We start from the raw sequence: 16,044 nt of genomic DNA, 5'->3' as shown, positions 1-16,044 counted from the left end.
ATGTCTGACTCTGAGCTCATGAAGAATGAAAGCCTGTCCCTCTGCACTGACTTCACATTGGTGGCCTTTTCTTCTCTAGGAGAGCTGCAGCCTGTCCTATTCTTTGTGTTCTTGGTTATCTATTTGTTTACTGTGGGAGGAAACCTCCTCATCATCTGTGTGATCTGGGCCACCCCTTCCCTGCACACTCCCATGTACTTCTTCCTGGTCAACCTCTCCTTTCTGGAAATGTGCTATATCAGCAGTGTGGTGCCTCAGATGCTGGTGCACCTACTAGTGCAGCCCAAGACCATAACCGTAAGACGCTGCGCAGCTCAGATGTATGTGTTCACCATCTTGGGGCTGACAGAATGCTGCCTGCTGGCAGCCATGGCTTATGATCGGTTTGTAGCTATTTCTTACCCGCTGCATTATACTCTGCGGATGGGCCCTTCTGTCTGCCTGAAGTTGGCTGGGGCATCTTGGGTGGCTGGAACAGTGGTGGAGTCGATCCAGACCACATGGATCTTCACTCTGCCTTTCTGTGGAGCAGGAAAAATTCAGCATTTCTTTTGTGACATCATGCCTGTGGTGAAACTGGCCTGTGTGGATACCTCCCAGAATGAAATCGTGCTATTTGTTGTTTCCCTAATCTTCATTATGAGTCCCTGTGTCTTCATTCTGGGCTCCTATGTGCGCATTATTCTGACCATCCTGAGAATGCCCTCAGCAGCAGGCCGACACAAAGCTTTCTCCACCTGTTCCTCTCACATTCTGGTTGTTTCTCTTTTCTATGGCACTGCCTTGTTCACTTATCTCCAGCCCAAGAGTTCACACACCCCGGACACCGACAAGGCTACTGCTCTCATGTACACTGTGGTCACCCCTGCTCTGAATCCTGTTATCTACACTTTGAGGAACAAGGAAGTGAAAGAAGCCTTCCGAAAGGTAATGCAGAGGAAGCTGCTTAGGCAAATGGACTAGTTTCGGCACAGAAGCTGAAACTTTTACCATTGTGTAGAGAGTTTATTCAATTCTATGACTCCTTTATCCTTCCATGTTGATACTGAAGCATTGATGCCCTAACAAATATGTTTGGTTTAAAGTTTTCAGTGTGAATAACTAAAGAGTAACATACTAGGGTTATTTATTTGTTTAATTATTCATTCATCCAACTTTTTATGGTATTTAGAATTGAACTCAATCTAAGACAGTGTACTGCTATCAGGATAAATGTACTTTTTTTTTTACTTTGAACTTTCAGACAAGCCTTGCACTCACTCTGTAGCCCACTTAGGACTGAGTCCATGGTTTTTCTACTTCAGTCTCTTGAAAATCTGGGATTACAAGGCAGCACTAAATCTGGTTTGTTCAAATTTTCAACTTTGAATCCATTTGTCATGGCTATCATCATTTTAAAACTGTTAGAAATAGTTAATCATGAAGCAGAAATATTGTAAAACAATCAAAATGCATTTCCCTGTAGATCTAGTAAGGTACTGAGTACATTTCTTATAGCAAAGCTTGTTCCTAGAAGATTGAGAAATCTCATGCCATTACTTGCTCACTGTAGGTTGGTGCAGATTTATAGAAATTCAGTAGGGAATTTATGTAAGTGTAAAGTATTTGGATTTGGACTCTGGAAATTGTAAATTAAATTGGAGGGATATAGAAGGTACATTGTCAGCAAAAAATAGAAACAAATTAAACTGACATAATTGGTACACCCGTATTTGTTATTCACAATATTAAAGAAGATAAAGGACATAGAGATATCATAAAGAATTGGCTTGTGTGATAATTATTTTTGGTTGTCAACTTGGCTACATCTGGAATTAAATAAAAACCCAAGCCATTGGGCACACCTGTGAGGAATTTTTGTGTGTGTGTGGGGGGGGTTAATTGGATCACTTGTGGTAGGAAGACCCAGCTTAAATCCAGATCACTTGAAGCTGGAAGACCCACCTTCAATTCCACCTCTTCTCATGGCAAACTGTGTAAAGGATATGGAGAAGGAAGCTTTTCCTTGACTCTCTCGGCAAGTTCATTCCTTCACTGGCCTTAGAGTCTACTTCTTTGTGATTCCAGTATAGACTGAAGACAAGATGAGACATCCAGACTTGCTGACTGAACAAATACTAGATTCGTGGACTTTCCATTAGATTTTAAGCCCTTTTTTCATTTTGTTTTCATTTGCTTTTACAAGTGACATTATATTGACATAACAGGTTATATTTAGGAGTATCTGTATATACATATATGTATATAATAACTATTATAGAAAAGAGGCCATAAATCTGAAAGAGAATGGGGAGGGTTATGGGACAGGGTTTGGAGGGAGGAAAGGGAAGGGAGAAATGTAATTATAAATAACATAACATAACATAAAATGATATATATATATCAGTGCTATATATGTTATCTTTATATTTATATACATAGATATCATGTATAACTAAGCACATATCTACTTGAACATCTATAACTTTTTCTATTTAATTTTTATTTAACATACTTTTCTCTCATACAATACATCCCAACCATAGTGTTCCCTTCCTTCACTCCTCCTAGTTCCCTGCAACACCTCTCCCTCAGGCCCACTCCCTTCCACTTCAGAAACGATCAGGTCTCCAACAGAGGACAAAGAAGACAAATGCAATAACATTAGGTAAAAGCCTTCATACTGAGGATGGACAAGTTAACCTGGTAAGAGGAAAAGAGTCTCAAAATCAGGCAAAAGAGTCAGACATACGCCCACTACTGCTGTTAGGAATCCCATAAAAACACCGAGCTAACAGCCATAAGCCATATGCAGAGGACCTGGTGTAGACCCCATGCTTGCTGCCTCAGTCTCTGGGAGCCCATGTGAGCCCTGCCCACAGTGGACCGTATTCTTGAGGTATCCTCCATACCCTCTGACAGTCTTTCCCTTCCCTCTTCCTATGGGTTCCCCCATCTTTCAGGAGAGGGACCTGGTGGAAACCTCCAATTTAGACTATCTCCTTATAATGTCTGGCTGTGGGTCTCTGCACCTCCTCCCATCTGCTGCTAGAGGAAGCCTCTCTGATGATGACCGGATACGGCACCAATCTGTGAGTGTAGCAAAATATTTTTCCCATTTTTAAAATTTTTACATTTCATTTTACATTCCAACCACAGTTCTCCCTCCCATACCTCCTCCTGTCCCCCACCTCCTCCCACCCCTTTTGTCTCCTACTCATGCACTCCTCCCAACAGATAAGGGCTTCCATGGGGGAGTCAACATAGTTTGGCACAATAGGTTGGGGCAGTACCAGGCTCCTCTCCCATGCATTAATGCTGAGCATGTCATCCCACCATAGGGAGCAGGCGCTAACAAGCTAGCTCATGTACCAGGTTTGTGTCATGGTCCTACTACCAGGGGATAGAAGAATATTATTAGGAATCATTTTATTTGATTTCTTTTTTTCTTGTTGTATTTGGTTCCACTCTAGAACTCTGGTCTATTCTGTCTCTGATTCCTGGCCATCCAGGAAGTGTAGAGAATAGACTCCCTCTGTGGCAGGGACTTCAAATTAAACCAAACATTGCTAGCCACCACAAGTTCTGCACCACCATTGCCCCAGAAAACCTTGCAGGCAGGGCAGATTGTAGGTGGAGGATTCTGTGGCTAGGTTAGTGTCTAGGTTTCTTTTTCCATAGCCTGCAAAGCGCATTTCCCCTCTAGAGGCTAAAACTTAAGTGTGAAGACTCTGAGCTGGCACCAGCCTAACCTCTTTAAAAATCATTGGCAAGATGATGCACTGTCAGTTTTCAGAGAGGGACTTTCTGTCCTAGTATCAGAATGGGTGGTGTAGTGATCTCTACTGGAAACCTTGCCTGGCTGTAAAAGATGGGCGATTCGATTCTGTATCTTTCATTACTAGGAGTTCTCACTAGGGTCATCCTCAAATGTTCTAGGAGGTTCCGCTGCAATAGGTTCCCACATTGCACCTCAAATGTCTCCCTAGTCCAGCTGTCTCTCCCCTCAGTCTCTCCCTCCATCCTCCCCACCATCTGATCCCTCCTGCTCCCAAAACCACCAACACCCAGTCCACCCCCAGAATCTATCCTACTTCTCCTTCCCAGGGAGATCTATCCTTCCCCCTCTATAAGCCTCCACTTTATCTAACATCTCTTAGTCTGTGCATTATTTACTTATAAGTGAATGCATACCATATTTGACTTTGTGGGTTTGGGTTACCTTACTCTCAGAATGACTTATTTATTTTTTATTTATTAGTTGCATTCATTTGCCTGAAAATTTCATGATGTCATTTTTTAACAGCCGAGTAATATTCAATTGTGTAAACGTACCACATTTTGTTATTCACTATTCAGTTGAAGGACACCTAGATTGTTTCCAGTTTCTGGCTATTAGGAATAACACCACAATGAACACAGTGGAGCGAGTGTCTTTGTGGTAGGATGGAGGTCATTTGGGGTATATGCCCAAGAGTGGTATTGCTTGAGGTAGACCAATTCCAAGTTTTCTGAGGAACTATCATATTTATTTCGATAATGGTTGTACAAGTTTGCACTCACACCAGCAATGGAGAAGTGTTCCTCTTGCTCCACAACCTCACCAACATGATCTGTCACTTGTGTTATTGATCTTGGCCATTCTGACAGGTATAAAGGGGATCTCAAAGTGGATTTAATTTGCATTTCCCTGTGTGTTGAACATTTCTTTAATCATTTCTCAGCCATCTGAGATTACTCGTGTTGAGAATTCTCTGTTTTTAAGAATACAGGTTGTCTGGGAAGTACATTTGGATAATATGAAAGTGCTGAGTCCTGGGGAAATGTTGCTATGAATCTCAAATTCTCATGAGAATTTTAATTCTTTTTAAATGTTGATTAAGGTAGTGAACACATGAAAACTCCCTAAGATTAGGATTGATTCATTTTATGTGGCAGTGTGGGCAATAAGTAGAAAATGATTCAATTCATGAACCACATAACTAAACACAAAAATCTTCCTGCAAAACAATTGCTAATAAAGTTTTCTACAAGATTGTTTCAAACCACAACCATATCTTGTGGTTTAATGTCAGATGCACTCAGAGAGGAGTGCAGTGTCTCTATTCATAACAGCATTGGTTAAAACAGTTTAGTATGAAGAATCTGGTCCAAGTACATCTATGATGTTGTCTCTACTTCCTTATGCAGTGTGTGTGTGTGTGTGTGTGTGTGTGTGTGTGTGTGTGTCTAGTGTTTTTCAAATGAATGCATGTACTTGCCTTGCTGGGATTCATAAAGAAAAACATTTGCAAAAGTTAAACAATATTTCTGCTAGGAATATTTAATTTATTTAAATTTTTTCTATTAAAAGATTGATATATATGATCATCTTTAAACTTTAATTGAGAAAATAAGGTAAGACCTTTGTAGTGATAATTGTGACTAAAAACTTTTTCCATTTTAAATTAATCTGATACTCAGAATGGGTGATGCAACTAAACGTAAATTCATAAATTTCTCTTAAATGTGAATTCTACTTTTTTCAGAGTTTTTTTGTGGAATCATAGGTGTGTGATTGAAGTTGGATAAATGAATGATCTGAAATACTAATACTGTGGTTTCTGTGATATAGATACATGAATTCTTAAATTTTGTCATTAAGATAACTTTTGTACATAAGGAAGCTTGTAAGAGATGCCTTCATGATTCTGGATATGAGAGAATGTTCAATAATTGATGGTCCTCTTTAGCCATGTTTGCCAACTGTGTCGGTACGCACAGTTTACATAGCAGAACGCTCCTTATTGTTTCTAAGTAGAATATGGGTTTACCCTGCACTTTGTATCACTTCTCCTCACCATTCTGTGAATATTTTGTACCATTTTTGTTTCTCATTCTAAGAACTGTCATAGAATCCAAATATTTCCTGCAAAGATTTCTTAATATTATCGGAAGCAAGTCTTCTTTGCACCTAACTGTCTTTTTTTATTTATCTGTGACCTCTTTTGGGAATAATATATACTTTAGAGGTTGTAAATAATTACCATAGTATCCTTAAGACAAAAAAAATTATTGTAGAATGTCATGCCCTTCATGAAAATGTAAGCATCTATCTGTGAAGATCCCAGATAAGTTTCCCCAAGAGATTATTATTTTTAATACTAGACATCCAACTTACTAGTTATGTAAATCAAAGTAATTTTGTTTATTAATAGTGCTATGTCAATATACACAGGAATCCATATCATTTGTTAATATCTTTCCTCACAGTTCCCACTCTTTCTTCTCTTCTCCTCTCCTTGTAACATTCTATCTTTTTGTAAACCCAAAGTCTTATGTATACTAGTCAAGCACTCTGGCATTGAGCTATACGTCCAGTTTCATAATTTTTCATTAGCTAAATGTTAACTAGAGATTCTAATTTTATATATAAGTACTTTTTAAGTTTACCAAATAATGCTCCTCTTTTGTTGGTCATGTATTCATCTTGTCAATCTCTTCATAAGATGAACTAAGAAAATATAAGCTTTAGAAGTACATAACAGAGAACCCCTGTCTTGAAAAACCAATAAAAAAGAAGTACATAAAGAGAAGTTTACAGATTGAAAATGTCACCTTTGCTTCACACACACACACATATATATATTCCTTTAATTTTTCCTCTTCAGCCTCATTTCCCATATCTAAATATTTATATCTCAGATATTACACACACACATATATATATATATGTATATATATATATATAACTCAAGATTTATTTTCTAGATCCTAGACTCTTAAGAAACCATAATTGATGGGTAATGTTCTTCTGAATATATCTTTCTCTTATTGGTTGATGAATAAAACACTGATTGTTCAGTAACCAGGCAGGAAGTATAGCAGGACTATGAGATGAAAAGAATTCTGGGGAGACAGCTCAGAGAGAGACTGCCAGACCAGACACCATGTAGCTGCTGAGGGCGCAAGATTCTCTGGTAAGATAAGACCCCATGGAAATATTTAGATTACTGGAAATGGGTTAATAATTAATAGGGAGCTAGCCAGTAAGAAGCCTGAGCCATCGGCCAAACAGTTTATATTAATATGTGTCTGTGTGTTTAACTGGAGCTAGATGGTTGTGGGACCAGGTGGGAAAGAAATCCTAGTTACACACAATAGTTTACTATAGACAGTGATAGTACCAAACTGTATTGGAAGAAAAACTCAACAAAATGTGGAGTGACAGCAGATGCCAAAGCAATAGCAACAGTAATAGAAACTGTAAAGAAAATTACCCACAAATTTTATTGAATTCAATAGAAAATATAAGCATTATTTCAATGATTTGTTTTCGATTTTGGAACTACATCACTTCCATGAAAAAAGTGAAATGGAAATTAGACAGTTCAGCAAGATGAGCTACAAAGGTATATTGACCCTAGTGATGGATGATCTCTCTCCCTCACCTTTTTTCTGTTCCCCCTCTTCCCTGCCCTCTCTCTCCTCTTTCTCTCTTCCACTCTTTTTCAATATAGACCACTGTGTTTCAAGTGGATAATGTACTGAATTTTTTGAAAACACTTAGTATTGCAGTAAATTAAACTTCTTTAAATGAAAAGGAAATATGACTTGCCATCCTAACTCTGTTTTATGCTTGAGAAACAAAATAACTTTTTGTTAGTGTCTTTAATTTCCTAAAAACTTGTTCTCTCAAAAGATATGAGCAGATAACATCATTATATACATTGTTCTAGAGTAAAATCAGAAATAAATATCTACTACTATTTCCCTGGTACAGCTCTCTTTAGATCATGTATGAATTCTGTGTTGCTGTCTGAAACCTTGCCTTTGCAATGTCAATGGTACTTCAGCACCACTTATCTCTAGTATAATTCTGTACTTATTACCTCCCTCCACCCATTTCTCTCATCCACTTAGACCAGCTAACAGCCAGAGGATCACAATGAAGAACCATACAAAGGTGACAGTTTTCATCCTAGCAGGTTTGACTGATGACCCACAGTGGAAAGTTGTGATGTTCATCTTCCTGCTTCTCACCTATCTGCTCAGCGTCACTGGCAATCTGATCATCATCACACTCACATTGGTGGATGCTCACCTGAAGACCCCTATGTATTTTTTCCTTCGGAACTTCTCCTTCTTAGAGATTTCCTACACTACTACCGGCATCCCCAAATTGCTTGTTACTATGGCAACTGGTGCCAAAACCATTTATTACAACAGTTGTGTCTCGCAAGTGTTCTTTGCTTTCCTACTTAGAGCATCAGAATTTTACTTGCTGACAGCCATGTCCTATGACGGATATGTGGCCATCTGCAAACCCCTACACTACATGATCATCATTAACAATAAAGTCTGTGTGCCCTGAGTCCTCAGTTGTTGGCTTGCTGGGTTTTTTGTCATTTTCCCACCACACATGTTAGGATTGAATCTTGACTTCTGTGCTTCCAACATCATTGATCATTTCTACTGTGACACCACTCCACTCCTGCAGCTTTCCTGCACAGACACACAGCTCCTGGAGATGATGGGCTTTGTCTCAGCTTTGGTGACACTCTTACTCACATTGGTAATGGTGATAATATCCTATACCTACATTGCCCTGACGATTCTAAAAATCCCATCAACCAGTCAGAGGAAGAAGGCTTTCTCTACGTGTTCCTCTCACATGATTGTGATATCCCTCTCATATGGCAGCTGCATCTTCATGTATGTTAAACCATCAGTCAAACAGAGAGTATCTATTTCCAAGGGAATTTCTGTGCTCAATACCTCAGCGGCTCCACTTCTGAATCCTTTTATCTACACCTTGAGGAATGAGCAAGTGAAAAAAGCATTCATCAATACAATACACAGGATTGCTTCTTTGTCAAAGAAGTGACTATTCTGTTTCATTATATGAAGGAAATGAAAAAAGATTTAAATAACACCAGTAGTACCTAAGATTAGTCTGGTTCAATTTCCTCTCCTTGTTTTGTTATTCATTTTCACATCTCAAAGAAAATTCTTGATCTTTAGAAGCAAATTCTAAGTGTGTGGTACAGGAAATTAATTAAATTTACAGCTTTACCCAAGATATAGCAATACACTACTACTGAGGTATGATCAGACTTGTATATAACCTGGAAGTCCAAAGACTGTTTTCTTATTAAAACTCATCTTTCTCTTTTCTCTAAGAAGAAACTAAGAGAAATTGAGCTTATTTTTCTACATCTCTTTTGTCCTTTAAATTGAATTTGATTTGATTGTAGAGGGACTGCCCAATGTAAATAAGCCTGGTTTTGATCCCCAACACTACATATTACATGGAAAACAAAATGAATTTTAAAATTCTAATTAGTCAAAACTATGAAATTCTGTTTTATGTTATATTAAATTTAACATGTGTTTCATGGGAACATTATTGGGCTACTCTGTATTTGTGATCATATATATGCAAAGCATAAAGATTACTTAATATTTTTATTTACACCTTTACAATTTTCAGTGTGTATTTTGTTAAAAGGAATTAAGAACTAGCAAGATGGGTTAACGGGTTAAAGCCCTAGCTGGGACCCTTACTATGTGAGTTTGGTCCCTGTCCTCACATGGTGGACAGAGATGACTTTCCACAAGACTTCCTCTGACCTCCTTTTAAAGTGGTGCTGCTTTCTATTATATATAGATTTACTGACAAAATTAATACGTAAAATGCAATACATTTATAATTAAAATAATTTTAGCAGAGTTTATCCACTGTTGTGGTTGCTTCTCTGAATATGCCCTTTCTCAGATATAATCTTTAGCATCTGCTAAGCAATTGTATTTAAACTGATCTGCCCTGAGAAAGTTCTGGGAATGGGCTGCTCTGTTAATATTAAATATGTGCTTTCTAGTGTTTGTTTACATATTTTTCTGGTCATGTTTTTGTGAACTCAAACAACCTTCCTTGGATAATTGTATCTTTGTTTCATTCATGCATGAAAGAACACTGAAACTGAAGTGAAAGACTGTATAATAGTATAACCCACCCCCTCTTTCAGACCCTTATATCCCAGCTCACACACACACAGATCTATATAGGTTAATGAAAACCAACACATAAACACTAGGTCTATTTCACATCCTATGAAAATATAGTGTTTATGCCATTTTAAAAAGTGTTTTAGAATTTCAAGATCTTCTGCATTAAAATTCCAGTTTAAAGGAGGGAGGGACTGACAAGACTCAACCCCTGGATGAGGAACTATTTGAAGTTGGTAGCCACTGTGTGAGTGAGAGTTGCATTCCTTGTGGATTGGCAACTGGTGGGTTGCCCATGCCCCAACAGATGATCACCAACCCATGTACATATTAGCTGTGCTAATTATAGTTATTTAGATTTTTTAAATAGACATGAGGTTGGAAGGGTTATGTGTTGGGGGGTGAGGATACTTGAAGGGGGAAGTAGAAATGGATATAATCAAAATACAATGACTATATATGTCTGAAATTTCCAAAACTGAGTAAAATATCATAACAGGAGGATTGTGCAAGTCTCAGCCACCATGGTCTACATGGCTGGTACCAGGATCACAAGCATATGACCTCTATGGGGGAAAGCTATAACACAATGTACAGCAAAATCAAAAACAAACAAGTAGATTTCCCATAGTGGTGGATAAGAAGAGTCAGCACTGTAGACATGTTCATTAGGATAATGAAAATTGTTTCTTATGCTAGTGCAACAAGCATGCTTACATCAGGCCATCACCCAGTCCTCAATATATTTTTGATATGAAATTTCTCACTGAACCAAGGACTTTTTGGGTTTGCTATACAGGATTTCAAACAAGCACCAAAAATCCTCCTGTCTCCATACACCATTCCCAAGCACACCAGACCTGGGATCAGAGCATAAAGCTGAAGTGCCCAGTTTTTCACATGGGTGCTGAGGATCCAAAATCAGGTCCACATGCTTACATGGCAAGTGCTTGACATACTGAGACGTCTTGCTAGCCCAGATTTCACACCTTTAAAACCTACATCTCCCTCAAGCAGAAAACTATCTCTAGCCAGTTTTTTTTTCAGTAAAGGACTCATAAAAATCAAAAGATCTCCTGAAAGTGCCTCTAAACACAGTTCGGATATGGGTTTCATCTCATGGAAGGAGCCTCCCATCAAATAAGATATTGGTTGATTACTCCCACAAGCTTTACATAGGCACCAGAGCAACTTCTCCATGTTCAATGAGTTATGGAGGTGTTTTCTTCAGCCATAGGGCCCTTCTGTTAGTTTGGAGAAAGCAACCTATAGTCTTGGTGATAGCTTGAGTTAGTTAGGAATTCCTCTGGGATCCTCTTGGCCAGAAACTTAATTAGATATAAACCAATCCTGACACTGGAAACTTTATTTGGTAACAAGAAATGTCCATTTGGGGGCCTGTCTCCCTCGTTATTTGATAATTTCTTTTATAGCATCTTAATATATGTATATATTTTCCTATTTAAGAAGCTTCTACTGTATTTGGTTTCCACACTACCACTCTAATGGTCCTTAATTTTGCTGTCTCTCCTCTTATACTCTCCCTCATCCTTCTCTTCCCTCCCCAATCCCAAATTTATTTTTAAATGTTTGTAATTTTAAAATAATGTGTAAATGAGATGAAACACATTATCCTCAGCTACTAAACATAGTTGCCACTGCTAAAATAGCTGTCAATAACTAGTGATTGAACTGACAACATTGCTTCATCTGTTAAAAAAGATCCAGAATACGACCTTACAAATTTTCACCAAATTGTAGCCTTCTTTGATTTCACACAGTCAAATTGTTGATTATTAAATAAATGCCTTCTAAGAAAGGAAATTTCTTTCTAAATTTCCTAAATTACACTGAGCAATAAAGAGTAGTTATTTTACTGTATAAAGGGTGAGTTGATTGGCATGCAGATGAAAAACTTAGCAGTGCCATCTGGTGGACAGAATTACTGTGACTATAGCTGGATGTTTGTCATACCTATGCATTTCATACTTTCAAAAACTCCAGTACGACCCATTGTGAAATTTATAATGCATTTTCTTTAAAATATGTCTATTTAAAGTTTATTTAAGTTGCTTCATTCTGTATTTTAGTCCTTCACTCTGTCTTATGTGTATACTAAATGCACAACTCATATTTGGCTCACCTCTTGCCACTTAACTTTCTTATTGTGAAGCATAATTCTGGCATGAATTTTCAATGATTTTAATTGGTTTCAGATTAGGGAAGCTTCTGTCTTATCCACTGATGATTTCCACAATACTGAACAAGAATGCTCATGTAATGCCTGCCATTACTCTTCAAAAGGAAGATCTACATAGTAGTAAACACAGATACTTTTTAACTATAATGATGTATTAGTAGTATGTTCACTTATCAGTGTCACTACATTTTGTAGTTCAAATGTTTAAGTGGAGTCAGTTTACAGTGGTGGTCAGAGTTGCTGTGTTTGGATATGTTTGGATAGCATAGACAATATTTAATCACAACTATTATCAAAGCTCAGTATTTTCTGAGAAACCTGAAGTCATTGTAATTTTTCACTTAAAGGGTGCACACAAGAATTAGACAGATTCTCAAAGATAGAAAATGTGAAACTTGAAAATGACAAGGGGACTCAATGAGAGCACCTTTTTGCTCAAAAAGAGGAAAATTTCACAAAGAACCAAAGAAATTGACTGAAAATAAATGAACTGCCTTAAAAAAATAAGAAATTCTCTAATATGATGTTATGATGTTGTCACTTCATTGATTATTGATTTAGAAAGTATTCTGGTAGAATTCACTTTGAATAATTTAATTGTTTAAAATATATCTATAGCACTCAGGAGGCAGAGACAGGGGGATATCTGAGTTTGAGGCCAGCCTGGTCTACAGAACAAGTCCAGGACAGTTAGGGATAGTACAAAGAAACACTATTTTAAAACACACACACACACACACACACACACACACACACACACACACATATATATATATATCATATACATATAATATTAAACTTTAAATGAGGGTACCTGAAATCTAACTCTCATTTTTGCTTTTATCTACAGTTTTTACTTTCTATTTGTAGGCAGATTATGATTTTGAGTCTTTGGGGATATTACATATATGAAGTAATCATACACTAGAGAGTAAATGTTTCCTTAGGAATGATTGTTGTCTGCCACATAGTTGTCTGATATTCTATTGTTAAAAGCAGTATTCTGGCCGGGTGGTGGTGTCGCAGGCCTTTAATCCCAGCACTTGGGAGGCAGAGGCAGGCGGATCTCTGTGAGTTCGAGGCCGGGCTGGACCCATAGCCTCCGAAACAATACAGAGAAACCCTGTCTCGTAAAAACCAGAAAAAAAAAAAGCAGTATTCTGAGGGGAAAAAATGACGCTGATGTTCATAGACTTTAGGGTTATCTTTAACCTTTAAAGCACTGACTGTCCCTTTTAAGTGGAGGCCTACCCTCTCCTTGATAGAGTGCTAGGAAACAAAAAAGGGTAGGTTTAAAATTTTTAACCACTTAACATATTGATTTACCTTCAGTCACAAAGTATAAAATGCTTTAATTTTGACTGACAAATAATGCATTGCCTTGCTTTCCTTTTCTAAAGATTATTTTATGTAGATTATAAAAATACAACATTCTTAGCATTCCATTATTCTTTTTGGTGCTTGAAAATTTGGTCATTACAATCATAGAGTCAATTCCACTAATTATTTTCCTGGTTATTCCAAGTTTGACAAGAATTTAAAAAATTATTGAGTATAAAGATGCATTTGAGAAGACTCAGCCAGCATAAATATACTCAATTATTATTATATTTTGTAATGTGACATTGATCTCTAATTGATGTGAAGTCAAAAGATCATTAACAATAGAAAAATCAATTCATAATTCTGCTGTGTATCTGCTGTTTAAAATAACTAGCACATTGTAGGATACAGTAACTAATGCAAATTGAAACAGAAAAACTTTTATCCACCAAAGAATATCTGTGAGATTACACATGTGAATAGTATTTCTACACCTGGTATGAGCTGAATGGAAGGCAAGCATACACTAGAGAGTAAATGTTTCCTTAGGAATGATTGTTGTCTGCCACATAGTTGTCTGATATTCTATTGTTAAAAGCAGTATTCTGGCCGGGTGGTGGTGTCGCAGGCCTTTAATCCCAGCACTTGGGAGGCAGAGGCAGGCGGATCTCTGTGAGTTCGAGGCCGGGCTGGACCCATAGCCTCCGAAACAATACAGAGAAACCCTGTCTCGTAAAAACCAGAAAAAAAAAGCAGTATTTCTACACCTGGTATGAGCTGAATGGAAGGCAAACAGTGAAAGACCAAGTGATGTAAACTGTAAACTTATATGCTACACTTATATGAGTAGTGGAGAGCTCTAACAACTGTCCCAATAAATGTTAGTAGCATATTAATAGAAATTCAAAATGCACTTTTTAAAAGGAAAATTTTTCAAAAATTTCCTTCTGAAGGAATTTGGCAAAATATAATTTTAGATTACTACTGATAGCAGTAGGAACTACAGTTTTTACTGAAAAGGGAAAGACTTTCTGAAAAAGAGCTTTGGGTTTTTCCATCTCTCCTAAGCCATGCTGTTTATTTAATATGTAATGTAACAGCATTTCCATTAAAGGAATAATAAGCAGACATTGGTCCTATATTAGCTTACAAAGATGAATATAAAATCATTTATAATGAAAACTATAAATTATTCTTTCAAATAGATTTAAAGAGAAAGGAGGAAGGATGACACAAGGTAGGTATAATTCTCCATAGAAGGTTGCAAATACATCAAAGTTACTTTTAACATATGAACTCTTTGAGAAATAGTCTAATACATTTTGCATCCGCTGAGTCTTTTGACTGTTTGTGGGGGGGAGGGACAACTCTGAAAATTAAAATTTTTCTCTGTGACTATAGTTCTTAACATCTAACATACCACTTGAAACTCTGTAATCATCTATCCAGGGATTTCTTAGGGTTACTCCTAATTTTGTTTCTTGCTAAATTCACTTTTTAATAAAGCCCTCTGAGACTGATTAAATTCTTGAGACATTTTTACACATGCTTTACTGAAGGTAATTCACAGCAGAATACAAAAGTTTCACTCCATCCTTTGAGAATCATCTAGTTGCCCTACTACAATTAATTACTAATTGTAGCAAAGCAGGTCTATTTTTTTTAAGTTTGAAGAATTATCTTCTATATACCTAAATTGTACCTTGAGACCAGGAAGGTCTCAGCTCACATTATCCTTCTCAAAGACACAAATTTATCTTTTGGGACTATCTACCTAATGTACCTAACTGTAAAAGTGGAGTATTAGGTTAATTGTCCATAGGGAATCACTCTATTTGTAAATCAGCAATGTAAAATTGGCTTTTATGTACTATATCAATAAAGAAGTTAACTTTAATTAGGAATATTTGTAAAAATAGGCTCAATTGATGAAAATAATTCGTGACAATTGTAGAAGAGTGTTATGCAACCTTTTGAATTTTCTCTAATGTTCACTGCATTAAAAGTGAAAATTTATATTGACTAAAAGACTTCAGAACCACCCATACTTTGGGTGAAAAAGGCACCTTAAAGGGATTAACAGAAGAAGAGCCTTTCCCAGAGCTAAGACAACATTATCTTAAAAAACAATCAGAAAATATTTCCATCAGTTTAATAAACTCTCAGGTTTAAAATGTGGGCAGGGTTATAGGAAGTTGTAGAACTTAGCAAGTGGAGAATTGTGTTGCAGTGGGAAATTTGAACCTGTGATGAGTGAATATACATTCATTACTTTGTATTTTGTGAAATCCTTATTTTAAAGTATGAAGAACTCTGTGCTTATGTCACAGACTGTTTTGTAGATTAAAGAGTCAATGAAAACAAAGCATTCTATTATTCCCGTCTTCAGACTGATACAACTCCAACTCAAATTCAGGTAGTTATCATACTGTAGAAAACAAAACAAAAAGCAAAATCAAAAACTTGCTATCACCTCTTATTCCCCTTACTCTTCCTATTGTAGCTCTGGTTCTTGTCAAACAAGGACATAGCATGTTGAATTTATGAATTTATGA

At 36.9% G+C, this 16,044-nt stretch overlaps 1 protein-coding gene and 1 pseudogene across 1 annotated transcript; both read left to right on the top strand.

The window, feature by feature from the left end:
- LOC101836383 (olfactory receptor 10A4-like) lies at nt 1-963 on the top strand. Its single transcript, XM_005079671.1, has one exon. The coding sequence runs from the start codon at nt 1-3 to the stop codon at nt 961-963; it is 963 nt and encodes a 320-aa protein (XP_005079728.1).
- A 6,929-nt stretch (nt 964-7,892) lies between these two features.
- Nucleotides 7,893-8,845, top strand: LOC121143072 (annotated as a pseudogene).
- The last annotated feature ends 7,199 nt before the right edge of the window (nt 8,846-16,044 follow it).

This window comes from Mesocricetus auratus, unplaced genomic scaffold (assembly GCF_017639785.1).
Source record: "Mesocricetus auratus isolate SY011 unplaced genomic scaffold, BCM_Maur_2.0 Super-Scaffold_100011, whole genome shotgun sequence".
Lineage (NCBI taxonomy): Eukaryota > Metazoa > Chordata > Mammalia > Rodentia > Cricetidae > Mesocricetus > Mesocricetus auratus.
Note: the sequence above shows the minus strand (reverse complement) of the source record. Positions and strands in the feature narration are given on the sequence as shown.

Bases quoted from the DNA above. Each gene is read 5' to 3' on its own strand.
- LOC101836383 (XM_005079671.1), top strand. From the start codon at position 1: ATGTCTGACTCTGAGCTCATGAAGAATGAAAGCCTGTCCCTCTGCACT.